General features: G+C 33.7%; 1 protein-coding gene across 1 annotated transcript in view; it reads left to right on the forward strand.

Moving 5' to 3' along the window:
• Positions 1-14,681, forward strand: part of LOC136033733 (uncharacterized) — a 189,509-nt gene that overhangs the window by 164,285 nt on the left and 10,543 nt on the right. Inside the window, exons 20-22 of the mRNA XM_065714626.1 lie at positions 1,084-1,362; positions 9,399-9,979; positions 11,854-12,102. Coding sequence (XP_065570698.1) covers positions 1,084-1,362; positions 9,399-9,979; positions 11,854-12,102 — 1,109 coding nt within the window. The remainder of the gene's footprint in view (positions 1-1,083; positions 1,363-9,398; positions 9,980-11,853; positions 12,103-14,681) is intronic.

Consider the following 14,681-nt stretch of genomic DNA (forward strand, 5'->3'; position numbering starts at 1 on the left):
GATTTAATTAGGATACGAAAGAGGGTTCTCAGTACTGAACAAGAGAAAATACGTTTAAGCTTTCTTGAAACACAAGATTTCCTATATACATTCACTGTATACAATCTGTGTTGTACTTAAAAGTTAAAATTTCATCAAAAATACCTGAAGATCTAACGGATTTCGATCACCAGGATGCGCGAGCGCTTAAAAATATATACCCTCATGATATCCTTTATAGGTGACTTTGATACGATTTTTTTTTAACATGGGTCTTAGGTCTAATGGTTGCGAAAGAAAAAGGAGCAGGGGAGAGGATATTATATCTGTTTTACAGATAAATCATATCAGGGTAACATTTGAGACCAAGCCTAGTGGTAATGGGCTACACGTAACTTCTAATGATTAAAATGGTTTTAGAAAACTCAGCGTAGGCATTATGAAAGCACCATCAGGATGGCATGGAGGTACTCGAAGGTGGAACAAAACCATAAGAATATATTAGTAAATGGTACACGAGGAATAAAGCAAAAATAAAAAGGTTTTAAATTAGGCTGGGATGAAAGATAGTCAAAGTGTGCCAAGCTCGGATAGCTTAACTTGGTGATAATTTTTTATACTAAATATTACTTTTGTTGCCAAACTCTTAATTTGAATGTATCGTGTAACCGAATTTTTTTTGTGTTTAAGGAATGTTCGTTTATGTATTACTATTATAAAAACTGTATGCTTAAAATTAAGTAGGAAGTTAATCGGGAATGTAAGTTTTATTATATTAATAACGACGTAAAATATTTGGTTTTTCCTGAACCTCTTAGTAGTATAAAATATCCAGATAGGCTATAATTTTTATTTTTACATAATAATTGAACATGTTTTCTGATCCTTATTGGAAGGGGAGGTAATAACTTACGGAGAAATCTTCTTTTTTAATACTAGATCTTTTTGACAAAATTACATTATATTTATGAATAATAAGTTGGTATCCGATTAATTCAATTTCTGGCGCCTTGGTTTTTCAAATAATTTACCTAAATTCTGCAATTTAATTATTTTTCAAATGCAATTGCTTAATTGGCTCTGATCGATATTTATTATTTGCAGGAAAAATCAAATTCTTTGGACTTTCCGTTTGTCCCACCGATAATAACCATCACATCGAGTTTCTCCGAGATAGAAAGCGACACGGAATCTCCGGATCAAACTGGCTCCAAGACGACAATGTGCTACCTTAGTCCTTTTTCTTATTTAGAAAGGCGTCCTGAAATGACCAGCTCAGAATCTAATCTAAGCTCAAGTGGCTATAGTTCAATGGCAAGTCCCGGTCCATCTCCTTCAACTTCAAGTAAAACTTTATGCGGAGCTGATGACATGCCACTCAAGGTACTCTTTGCTATCTTCATTGGACCATAGTTTTTCAATTTTATTTGGATTGAAGAAGCATAATTTGATTATAGTATTGCAATACAGTTTTCAAATTTATTTCAGATCAATTAATCCAGAGGTCAAAGGCTCTAGGAATCCACGTAAAGTCATCTTCCAATGTCTTGCTATTTGCATTTTATTATTGAGCTAACAAACTATTGCCCATTCCAGATTTTTGCTTGCGAAAGTAATAATCTGCTACTTCTATTCTTATAGATAGTTGTGAGAATAAATCAGTGCAATGAGGTATGACAATAATATCAAACAGTTCGTGGTAACGAACTGTAGTAAGGAGCGACCCGGCTCAATAGTAACCAAAACTCTAAAAAATTGAATTTTGATATCAATAGCTACATCAAAAGAATCGCATTTTAATGCTGATTTCAAATATATAAGTTTCATCAAGTTTAGTCTTACCCATCAAAATTTACGAGCCTGAGAAAATTTGCCTTATTTAAGAAAATAGGGGGAAACACCCCCTAAAAGTCATAAAATCTTAACGAAAATCACACCATCAGATTCAGCGTATCAGAGAACCCTACTGTAGAAGTTTCAAGCTCCTATCTACAAAAATGTGGAATTTTGTATTTTTTGCCGGTAGACAAATCACGGGTGCGTGTTTATTTGTTTGTTTTTTTTTCTTTTTTTTTCTTTTTCCCAGGGGTCATCGTATCGACCAAGTGGTCCTAGAATGTCGTAAGAGGGCTCATTCTAACGGAAATGAAAAGTTCTAGTGCCCTTTTTAAGTGACCAAACAAATTGGAGGGCATCTAGGCCCCCTCCCACGCTCATTTTTTTCCCAGAGTCAACAAATCAAAATTTTGAGATAGCCATTTTGTTCAGCATAGTCGAAAACCATAATAACTATGTATTTGGGGATGATTTACTCCCCCACAATCCCTGGGGGAGGGGCTGCAAGTTACAAACTTTGACCAGTGTTTACATATAGTAATGGTTATTGGGAAGTGTACAGACGTTTTCAGGGGGATTTTATTTTTTTTAGGGGGTGGGGCTGAGGGGAGGGGGCTATGTTGGAGGATCTTTCCTTGGAGGAATCTGTCATGGCGAAAGAAAAATTCAAGGAAAAGGGCGCATGATTTTCTAGCATTACTATAAGAAAACAATGAAAAATAAACATGAAAACGTTTTTTCAAATGAAAGGAAGGAGTAGCATTGAAACTTAAAACGAACAGAGATTATTACGCATATGAGGGGTTCTAAAAATACTTTAGCATAAAGAGCGAGGTATTTAGGAGGGGATAAATACCTCGCTCTTTATGCTAAAGTATTTTTAGTAATTTCAACTATTTATTCTACGGCCTTACTGATTCAGGGGTCATTCTTAAAGAATTGGGACAAAACTTAAGATTTAGTGGAAAGAGCGAGGTATTAACGAGGATACAAACACCCTTGTATACATAATAAAAATATAAGATTATGAAAGTTTGTTACGTAAGTTACTAATTTATAAGTTACGTATATTTTTTACTAATAAAAACGTTCGTTAAAAATTAAAAGTTCTAGTTGCCTTTTTAAGCAACCGAAAAATTGGAGGGCAACTAGGCCTCCTTCTCCACCCCTTATTTCTCAAAATCGTCTGATCAAAACTAAGAGAAAGCCATTTAGCCAAAAAAAGAATTGATATACAAATTTCATTTTAATAATTTATGAGCGGAGAGCCAAAACCAAACATGCATTAATTCAAAAACGTTCGGAAATTAAATAAAAAAAAACTAATTTTTTTAGCTGAAAGTAAGGAGCGACATTAAAACTTAAAACGAACAGAAATTACTCCGTATATAAAATGGGTTGTCCCCTCCGCAATCCCTCGCTCTTTACGCTAAAGTTTGACTCTTTGCCACAATTCCACTTTTTAAAACAATTAAAAGCTTTAGTGTAAAGAACGAGGGATTGCGGAGGGGACAACCCATTTTATATACGGAGTAATTTCTGTTCGTTTTAAGTTTTAATGTCGCTCCTTACTTTCAGCTAAAAAAATTGGTTTTTTTTATTTAATTTTAGATAGGACTCATATATTGTATTTCTTTATCTTTTTAAACCTTTTCTTTGATTCTTAACTGTTTTTGGGGGATTCGGTCTAAATTAGAATATCTATATTCAAAACATGTTCTAAAACAAAAAAAAAGATTCTTGTTGCTCTGAAAAGCACCAAACTTATGAATATTTAAAGTGAGATTTTAAGAAGTAATCCGAAAATTCCTGTTTTGTTATCATTATTATTATTATTACAGAGTTTATCTGACCACCCACAGAGAAAATGAGTTCATTTAAAGAGACTTATCTAGGTAACTAGGTAACGAACAATAGAGTTGATAAATATCATTTGCCTTTATTCGGAGTTTCCCTACTTCTACTTGGAAAGTAATGTAACATATTAAGCTGATGTTATCAGCTTGATTAGTTTAGTATTCATTAAATGCCTAAGGAGTACTTTGGTTTAAAATTATGACTTTTAACTGTCTCTTTTAGTCTGGTTGAACCAATGATGTATTATTTTAAATATCAATATTATCCTAATCGTTATGTATTAATACGCTTATTCAGCATATGGACTAATAAAGCCATGCATATAACCACAGAGTAAATGACATTCCGTTGCTCGAAGACTTTAGTTCTGAGGTTTTTAGATCGTATTTTCTTACCTAATGTGCTTTTAAGATTTCAGGGAATTTAGCCACTCGGCAACAGTGGTTTTAGTGCCGCGGCTTTTCGTGTTGATTGTATATGGATTTAATAGACTAAATTCAAATCTAAAATTAGTCTTTAGCTAGGAGCTCACATCTTTAAAATACGTGAAATTAATAAAATAATTAATTTCAAACCCTTATAAACGTTAATTGTGGATGATAGTGCTGAATTTCAAATAATGTAGCTGATACAGAAAAACTCATTTCATATTTGCACTCGGTATTCCAAAATATATTAGCAAAACATTTTGCAAATAGATGAAATACAGGAACTAGTCGTTAAATAATTATGCATCAATTATGTATCGGGTGATTTAACAGTAAATTTAATTGGGAATGATAGTGCTGTATTTCAAAAGTATAGCTTATACAGAAAAACTGATTTAAAGTTTGAATTCAGAATCCCAAAACTAACACGAATCGGCTTAAATCATTGGCCACCAAGAAAAAAGGACAAAATTCCTATTGTCCTGTGTCATGGAGCATGAGCTTTTAATGTTCGGCACATCTATAATTTTAGACCTTTGGACCCCTGAACCTATTTGCAATAAGGTCAGTCTTCCAAGGCTTCGTAGTTTGTACTTTTTATTGAGCTAAGCTAATAAAAAGTCTGGATTTTTGATTACAAAAGTAAATCGGGACAAGACTCGACTATTCCGCTATTTCAACTTGGTTGGACGTGACAGAATGAATCAGTAAGATAAAGAACCAAAACTCATATTTTATAGGAGAGCTCTATTGTCTTTGTTTATTTTCTTTCCCTTTCTTTGATTCTGCATTATTTTTTGGCAATTCAGTCTAATTTTAAAGTTTTATATTGGAAACATTATCGACAGTTCTGGTTTATATTTTTTTTATTGTTGTTTCTGAGTTTAACTGACCACTCACACGAAAATGAGGTCTAGGTAACTAGATTTACCTAGGCAATAGGGTATCGAACAATGGAGTTGATATACATCAACTTCCTTTATTTGGTCTTACGTTATTTTTAGTTGGGAAACATGGTAGAATATTACATTGAATTTCCTTTAGTGTGTTTGTTTTGCATCAAATAAAGGATCTTGTTCTTTTCAACTCCAAGTAAAGAGTGATTTTTAAACTAAAGAATAGAAATTATTGGATATATGAGACCTCTTTTACCTTCCATTTTTTACATAAGTCTCCTAGTGTTTTAAAAATACTCCTCATTCCAATTCAACGGCCCCTTTGTTTGAAATTTTGTTCTTTAATGACTTGGACAAAAAGTTGAACTTTAGAGTAGAGAATGGGAGACTGAGGAGCGGGTAGCCCTTCTTACGTGCTTAATAATTTCTTGACCTTTAAAGTCGCTCTTCATATTCCTAGAAAAAAAAACATTTTTATTTTTATGCTATTTTAAAAATAGCATAGCTGGAATAGCTCTAAACTCGAGGAGAGCCCCTTCTCCCTCCTTATAAACTGGACTCGTTATAAACTTATAAAATCTATAAAACCTCCTTATAAATTACATCAAAATCGAGCTTTTGCAAAGTAATTTTTCAATAAAAAAAAAGCTCATTTAGCTATTTTGAGAAAAATAGCTCAAAAATAGCTCATATAAATATTGATATATATATATATATATATATATATATATATATATATATATATATATATATATATATATATATATATATATATATATATATATATATATATATATATATATATATATATATATATATATATATATATATATATATATATATATATATATATATATATATATATATATATATATATATATATATATATATATATATATATATATATATATATATATATATCCTTTGGATAATTATATTTTATATAGAAGAGCAAATGCACTAAATGAGCAATTTTTCTTGAAAAATTAATTTTCAAAAGCTTAATTTTGATTTAAGGAGTCCAGTTTATAGGAAGAGGGATGTGCATTAAGAGTGATCGTTGTCCCTAAAAATGTGAACCTGTAAGAAATTTCTCTAGGTGTGGGGGCTCTGAACAAGCAAAATTAATTTTGGGGTCAACATTGTTTTCAAGGGAAGGCTCATCGGACAAATCTGATGTTTTGTTGGCTGCCTTCCCACCTCTACCTTTTCCTGGGTATGTGTGCACATAACGCTTTAATTTAAGAAAATATTAGGATTAGATATTTCTGCTGTGAGTGGTAAGCGGTCACCCTGAAGTATACATATTGTGGGCTTAGTCTACAAATATCTCTCGTAATAAAGGGAGGCTAGGCGGCAACTTCTCCCCTAACCCTCTATTCATTCTACCTGAAGCACCTCTCACTGAAAGTTAGAATTAAACCTCTTACTGTTTGCATAAAAATGTATTTTATGAGGCTCCGGCTACCCTTTTCCAGAACAAAGGTACATAACCTCTAGCAGCTGGCACTTACCTATACGTCATTGCACATAAATTAATGAAGCTTAAATAGATTCAACTCAGTTAAATGAAGCTAAAAAAAATAAAAATTTATAATAACAGTGCATTTTGTTTGGACTACATTTACATTTAGAGACGAATGCACTACCTTGTCGTCTTCTGAAGCTGGCTGGGAGGTTAATTGAATAGCTTTTTTCATAGCTGTAGATCAATTGGAAGTCTTGGAGTATTCACCCCCTAGCCTTTTGGTTCAATTCCGGACGAAGCATTATTTTACTCAAGAAAATTGCCAAGAATACAACTTTGCTCTGGTACCATCTCTTTATTGGCTAAAATGGACCCCTGCATTTTTTATATTCTTTTGGACGATCACTCTCTTGATATTTTACAATCATTGGTTTGATACGGTCACCTCTCGGTATAAAAACCAACAAACAAATCAAATAAACTGATCAATAAGCCCACATGCGTGACTAACAAAATTCTGAATGCGAAAATACGGGGATAGGGACTTGAGACCTACTGTGCATTTTGTATGATGATAACTGCATGTGTAACTTTAAACTTAGTAAACTTCACTCAGCTGAGGTCCTTTTAAAAAGTTTTTAGTCACGGCTTGGAGTAGTTCATGAGTGGTTAATCTGAAGCCTAGCAAACGGCGACCCATGCCTTCATGTAGAAAGAAACATGTTTAAAGTTTCAGAGAAACCGCCTTGTGACCAATAATTCCCATGGAAACCTTTTTTAGGAAATATTAGTTTTTGTTCAGATTCGGTTGAACAGTAATTATACTTTATAGAAGTTTTCATTTTTCTTTTTTTGGATTTTGAAAGAGCCTGAAACCTTTCAAAAATTGCACAATTGAAATAACCATTGAAACAAACCTTCAATTGAATGTGTTGCCCCCCCCCCCTCAACTTGAGCAACAGGGAAAATCAAATTTTTCTTTTTCATTCTCTTTTTCACAAGGGGCAGTCGTAGCAAAACGACGGTTGCACAAAAACAGAAAAGGGCTTACGAAGACTCGTCTTATAAATATCTTATACTTTTTTTAAAGTGATATTTATATTAAACTAAAAGTATTTGATTCGAATTGAATTGTTCTTCAAATCGTACGCCATTTCAAACTACTGATACCTAAACTATTGGAAGAAAAATATTGGAAGTTTCTTAACATTACTTAAATAGTCTACTGTAACTATATCAAGAACTGCTGCAACAATCCAGGTAAACACAATTAAAGAACGCTATTAATTGTTTGCAAAGTAAGATCTATCGAGACGAAATTAGTTTCGTGACGATAAGTAATTCTCAGGCCTCTGTTTTCTTGCTTCATTCAGCGTCGCCTTAGCAACTAATCATCTTTCATATGGAGCGCAGTAGATTATGTAAACTTTGCATTTGTGGGGTGTAGGTGCAAGACTACTTTGCTTCATATTTCCCCCATAAAAATTTTGATGTGAATAAAAAGTCTCCATTAAAGCTTTCCGTGCCAGCTTTGCCCCTTCTTGCATGCCAACTTTGGACAAACCATTTACCATTATGAAGGGCAATTAAAAAACTGACCTTTATCAACAGTAACAAAAACTCCAAAAACCGTAAGTTCGAAGTATACGTGAAAATAATTTAATCTTTCTAGCCTCGTTATAAATTTGACAGTCTGCTAAGCCGCGAAGTCACCTATAAAAAGCATTAGGTATACGTAAATGCATAGTGTTGGGAAAAGGAGGTGAAACGGACAGGGCCTGGATAACATAGCACTGTTGAAGCTGAAAACCTCATAAAAATGGTGTCAGCCTTTTCTCTATGAAAATAGAGAATATTGCTGGTCCCCAAACATTGGTAGGGATATACGTAAGTCTAAAATGAAAACGGTAAGAACATAATAGTCCATCGTTCCTCAACCGAGACCCACATAGGGATCTCTGCTGCTCAGAAATATGTAATTATTAATGTACAAAAGAGCTTTCTTTTATTTTTGATAGAATTTGATAAAGCAGACACTATAAATTTTGATAGATCAAGATAAAAAATATTATTCGTTTCAAATTATAAATTTGTTATCAGGAGAATGTGAATGGCCGAAAATCTTTTTTTAACCTGTTTTGGGTCGTAGTGCTAAAAAGGTAGAGAAAATTTTGATATGCTCGATTATTTATAGACTACATTCGACTGAGCTAATTTGCTTGAAAATTCATTCATTTTTGTGCCTCAAAAAGGATATTCTTGAGACCAGAATGTTCAACTTTTAAATTTCTTTAAGATTTACCCTGTAACTCTTCTGTCTGTGAAGAAATTTAGAGCTTGAAGCTTAGTTATGCCTTCAACACACTCAAAACATATGCACATTGAGTCAAACTCTAAGTAAAAACACGGAAAATTTAAAATGAAAAGAACTCCTAATTTCAAATAAGCAAGCAAATTAATTTCTTTAACCTTTATCTTACTCTGCAATGGTTACTCAACGACCAGCCCCCAAAAACGTGAAAAAAAGAATTAATAGAAATAAAAATATAAAACAATCCTGAAAGATATTCTATACCATATATGCTACTTGTATTTTGGAATATAGTTAACATATTCCGTAATGCCTTATTTTCTCCATTCTTTTATTTTCCTACTTTTCCGTTAGCTAATGAATTGTAAATGTATGAAGTGTTTTTCGGGGGGAGGGGTAACTATCAGTGTGGGGGGACTGTCCTTGGAAGGCAGGTGGATTTTCCAAGTGTAGATTGGCCGGACACTCTTTTAAATCTTGGATTATAGTCCTATATCATGGAAATATTTAATATTAAGCTTCAGTTAAGATTTTAACGGAACTGTTAGATTCCGTAAGATTTGTCCGTAAGAAAAGTCTTATAAAAGGCGGCACCGTCTTCCTGCATTGTTCTTTTCTTTTAGGCCCACAGAATTCGCAGCATGACGCCTAGTTTCGATTCTACTTCACCACCCATTGATTCACCGCTGGATCAAAAAAATAAAAAAAGACACTTCTTCCGATCTGACTCGGAGTTTACTGATCAAGAAGCACCCCAAGCAGAAGTTGCTGAAGAGCATGAATCAACCCTAGAGTCAAATGATGATGACCGTGTAGACAGAATTCGTGAAAGAATTGATGAAGGAGAATTGAAAAGTGCGAAAGATTTGAAGGATTATATTGCAAATATTGACTTGCTACCAAAGCCAATTGTTCCGAAGAGTCAATCTCTGGATTCTAAGAACACTATTCAACGAATGTCAAACTTAAAAAGTGACAGTCTTGATACGAAATTAATGTTTAACAAGCTAAGCCATGATTCATTTCTATCCCTTAAACCACCTACGATAGTAGTTCAAACTTTGTTGACTGATGATAAAGAAGAAGAAAGAAAATTAAGCCCAGTCTCATCACGGAGTGAAAGCCCACTTAGCGATTCCAAGAGCTTTCGGTTTAGTTCAATCTATCTAGGACTTTCTAGACGCGATCTACCATTTACTGATAGGTCAGTTTTTTTTCTTACCTTTCGTCCAATTATGGCCTTTTTTTCACCTTTACTTCAGAACGGTTAGGTCATCCTTTGATAAAACTGATCGAATCAAATGTGTTTACAAATAGAAACAATTTCCTAACTTTGAGATGTAGACATTTCGTTGTATGCCACATCAGGGTCAAGAAGGTGTCCCACTGCCTCAGATGATATTGCCTTAGATCATGTAAATAAATCATTGCTTACAGACATGGTTCAATACAGCAGTTAGGGTTTTCCTAAACCTTGTCTCCTTGAGAAGGTAAGATCTCCCAGAGTTCACAAGGGTATACTTCTAGAACGACATGTATACCTCTCTACATACAAAGACATTATGTGCACCCAAGATTCCAAAATATGTTGGAATCATGTCAACCCACTCGATCCCCATGGGGGATTGAGTAGAACCCGTCAGGGAGGGCTTAGAAGCCATGTGTTCTTTAAATCTTGCGCTAAGGGAGGGGAGGCAAATTCAAATTAAAAGGCAGTGCAAGTACGGAGGCTATCAAAATAGCACATCTGCAGTTCTTTGGGAACGGCTTGAGGGATGGAGTTGAGCTTTTAGGGTAGCAATTGAGGATAGAAGTCTCAAATCCCCCTATATGTCCTTGTATTTTGAGTTCTATGGGACTTAGAAGCTATTTAAACAGTTCGTGGTAACAAACTGTAGTCAGGAGCGATCCAGTTCAATAATAACCGAAACTCTATAAAACGGAATTTTAATACCAATATATAGAACAATTCGTGGTAACAAACTATAGTAAGGAGTGACCCGGCTTAATAGTAAACGAACCTCTTAAAAAACAATCTTTGATACTAACAGATACATTAAAAGAATCAGGTTTGGAAAATAGGGGGGAACACCCCCTAAAAGTCATAAAATCTTAAAATCATGTCACAGAATCGAAAATCACACCCTTCTATTCACCGTATCAGAGAACCGTACTGTAGAAGTTTCAAGCTCCTATCTACAAAAACGTGGAATTTCGTATTTTTTGGCAGAAGACCGATCATAGATTTGTGTTTTTTTTTCCTTTTGTTTTTCTTTTCCCCAGGGGTGATCGTATTGACCCAGTGGTCCTAGAATATCGCGAGAGGGCTTATTTTAAAAGTTTTTAAAGTAAGAGGTTTTTAAAAGTAAGAGGGCTTATTTTTAAAGTTATTTTAAAAGTTATTTGAAATTAAAAGCTCTAGTGCCCTTTTTAAGTGACCAAAAAAGTTGCAGGAAACTTAGGCTCCCTCCTGCGCTCATCTTTTCCAAAGTTAACGGATCAAAATTTTAAGATAGCCATTTTGTTCAGCATAGTGGAAAAACCTAGTAAGTATGTCTTTGGGGACTTTTTTGTTCATTTTAAGCTTCATTTATTCATCCGTAAAACTATGGTATGAGTCGATAAAACTGCTGTGTTTACCTACGAAGATCATGATTTTAGTAGATATCATACATGTCTTTTCCTGCTCTTTTTTTAACTACATAAAAATTCTTGGAGGTGTCAGAAGAGTTTTGGCTCAAACCACCATGATTATACTAAATCATTTTTATAACTTAATGAAATATGAATTCATTCCAGATCGTATTAGGTTTTAATGTGGCGCCTGACCTTCCTGAGCCTGGTGCACTATATTTCTTTATTGTTTTATAAAATGATAGATACTAAAAGATGTATTTTATTATATTTGATGTAGAGCGTAGGAATTCTTCAGAGCAAAAATATCGAGTCCCATATCATGAGGCTTTAGTTACCTGTATCCAAGCTAATGTACTAGTTTCCTTGAAAGTACATCTAGTACATGTAACTCGATTGTCTTGTTAATTATTTCTTTAACATAAAACTTCTATATTATTTTAGTGATGCACTGTACGATTACCCTAGTTCAGAGGCAATACAAAGAGACTTTCCAGAAGTGGCTCCCCAGCGTCATCCAAAGAAAATTGAAAAGAAGCGTGAGAGACGTACTTCAGTTCAAGCAGATGGTTCTTTAGCACTAGCTACTAGCTTAAAGAAAGGCAAAGAGAGGTCAGGCAAGCGTAGACAGCAAGTGTTTCGAGCTGGGACTTCTTCTTCCTCCGAAAGCCTTGGCCAGAGCGTGACTTTACAGTAAGAATTTTAGAACCTTACCATTGTCAAGCTTCAATTTGTTATAAAAAAAAGTGATTTTTTCCTTTAAAACTAGAAAATTCTAATAATAGAAAATATATTTCTGTAAAATTAGCTGACTTTCCTTAACTGATCATAATTATATCCCAGTTCTACATCTAGTGTAAAGAAAAGGCGAAAGGACCTGCCGTTTCTGTTCAGGGACTCCTGCTTTACGAAGAAGAAGTAGCTGAAATAATTTGACTTATGACATTTCATTATATTTATGGAATTATGCAAAACTAGTGCTAATAAAAACTGATGTTTTGATAATACATAATCTAAGATGATATAAATCAAATCTGATTTGAAGCTGAAAAATGATTGCGTACACAGTAAACACGAATACGGTGAAAGTATTAAATAGGAAACTTGACCTAAATAAAAAATCCCTGACAAACATCTTGGTTCACAAATAAGAGAGCTATCAGAAGCAAAATTTTCATTTCTACCAATGAGCAGCTGATGCTTCTTTTGCTTTCATGCAGGCTTTTTCTACGTTGTCTGATTTATTCAGCAATGGTTAGCTTTTAATTTACGTTACCGGTCTCATCTTCATTGATTTTTGCAACTGTTTTAGAAAAATTCTCTCAATACCCTATACGAGTTTTTTCTTCAACCCCATTAATTGCTTGATAAAGCGATTAAAATTTTGCTGAAATTGATGACTAAATTATTACGACAAGTAAATAATGCTCCTGTATGGACATATTTGTGAGCATAGAAAAAGGGAAAAGAACCATAAATAAATAACGCTTACAAATCATGAAGTTCTCCTAAATTCAGAGATCTTGTCCAGTTAACATCCCGTGAAACAAATAAAAAGAAGGATGTTGATGTTTAAACATCTATAAAAAGCAATTTTATATTTCAAAAATTTTGTGTTAAGTCAGTCTGTAGGAAGTGTGAAACCCTTGAGAGATTGTTTGATAGTAAGCTAATGACCTTTTAGCAAGAAACTATAGGAAACGTTTTCGAGTACAAACTGTGTCCTATTTTCTTTTTTGTTTGGTTTCAGAGAATTGGGGCATACCTGATTAGATCTCTAAAGCACGGATATGACTGTAAGACTCTAAACTCAGCTTCCAGGAAGTTGAGAACATACGAAAGGACAAACGGTGCACAACAGCAACAATTACAACAACATACAACAGCATCAGCAACTCATCACAATCACTAAAGTATACAATTTCTTATCGAAGTTTTCGGTCGAGTGGACATACGGTTAAACTCTTTGGTCTGTCTCAAGAACTACTTATCACAACTGTTGACACAAGATCCCTAATTACCTAGAAGCAAAGAATTGTCAAATTTTATATTTATCAAGTTTTGTTGGCAGGGTGGGAGTATACATCAGGTGGAAGGGATGGAAGCGTTAGTTTTGGGGTGGTATATACACGCTAAAGCAACAAAATGACAAATTGTGTGAAAGTTATAAAGAAACAGAAATATTATATTTTTTTTTTTTGGGGGGGGGGGTATTTGCCCAGACGAATAAAGAAGAAGAATTACATACAGCCAACGGAAACTAACATACAAATGAAGTATTGAGATGGCATACCTGAGAGAAAATCTGTGATACAGTTCTGATTGATAAAGATTTACGATTATTGCTGTAATCTGTATACTTTAAATTCCTTAGCAGCGAAAAAAATGTGTGTAACTGTGATAAGGGGGTAAAAAAGCCAAGAGAGGTCAAAATCGATTGAAACTTTTACTATTTAGTTTTTCGTGTACCTTTGTCCTGGGTTTTAGCTGCTTAGGCCTTGTGATTTGAGAAATCATGTCTTTATATTTTTTGATTAATTACCTACTCTTAAGTGAGTCAGTGTTAACCAAAAAGAAAATCATATATTCTTATTGTTGTATATTCTTAACTCTTATCGTAACACCACATTATTTTTCCCTTTCGTTTTCATTCAGCTGCTCGAAATTCTTTTTACAGCAGTGACTGAGCATCAAATAATTATTTTAACTTGAATATGGCCATTTTGACCTTATAAGTGTTCCTCTGATCAATGCGGATTTTTATGGGGGATTATCTGACTTTTTGTCTTAGCTGGGTTTTTCTTTTCTCAGCTGTCTTTGTTTAGATAAAATGGACACGCTTCGAATAAATTGTTAAAGAGGCAAGTCGTTTTATTTTATCAAAACTATTTACACTAAAATGCTATTGAATTGAACTATTCATTTCCGCTGTGAACCATCTAAAATTTTTTGAAAAGCATATAGTATTTACGACTCTATTTCAATATTATAGGAAAAACGTCTGTAGGCTTAATAAGACCAACAACCTATGCAACAGTCCACCATCGGGCTCCCCCCTGAGGTGTAAGATCCATTAAATTTTTAGTACAGCTACTCATGGCTTCGCATGTTCTGTTATCTGCTATTCTGTTGTATATTCTATTTTTTAGCCTGATCATATCTGTTTGCTATTTAGGTGCTCAAAAAAAAATTTTAAGAAAGAAAATATTTTTACAAAATATTGTGAAATAACTACTTTTCTTTTAGAAAGAAGTGTAAACTGAGATTCAAAC

This window comes from Artemia franciscana, chromosome 12 (assembly GCF_032884065.1).
Source record: "Artemia franciscana chromosome 12, ASM3288406v1, whole genome shotgun sequence".
NCBI lineage: Eukaryota > Metazoa > Arthropoda > Branchiopoda > Anostraca > Artemiidae > Artemia > Artemia franciscana.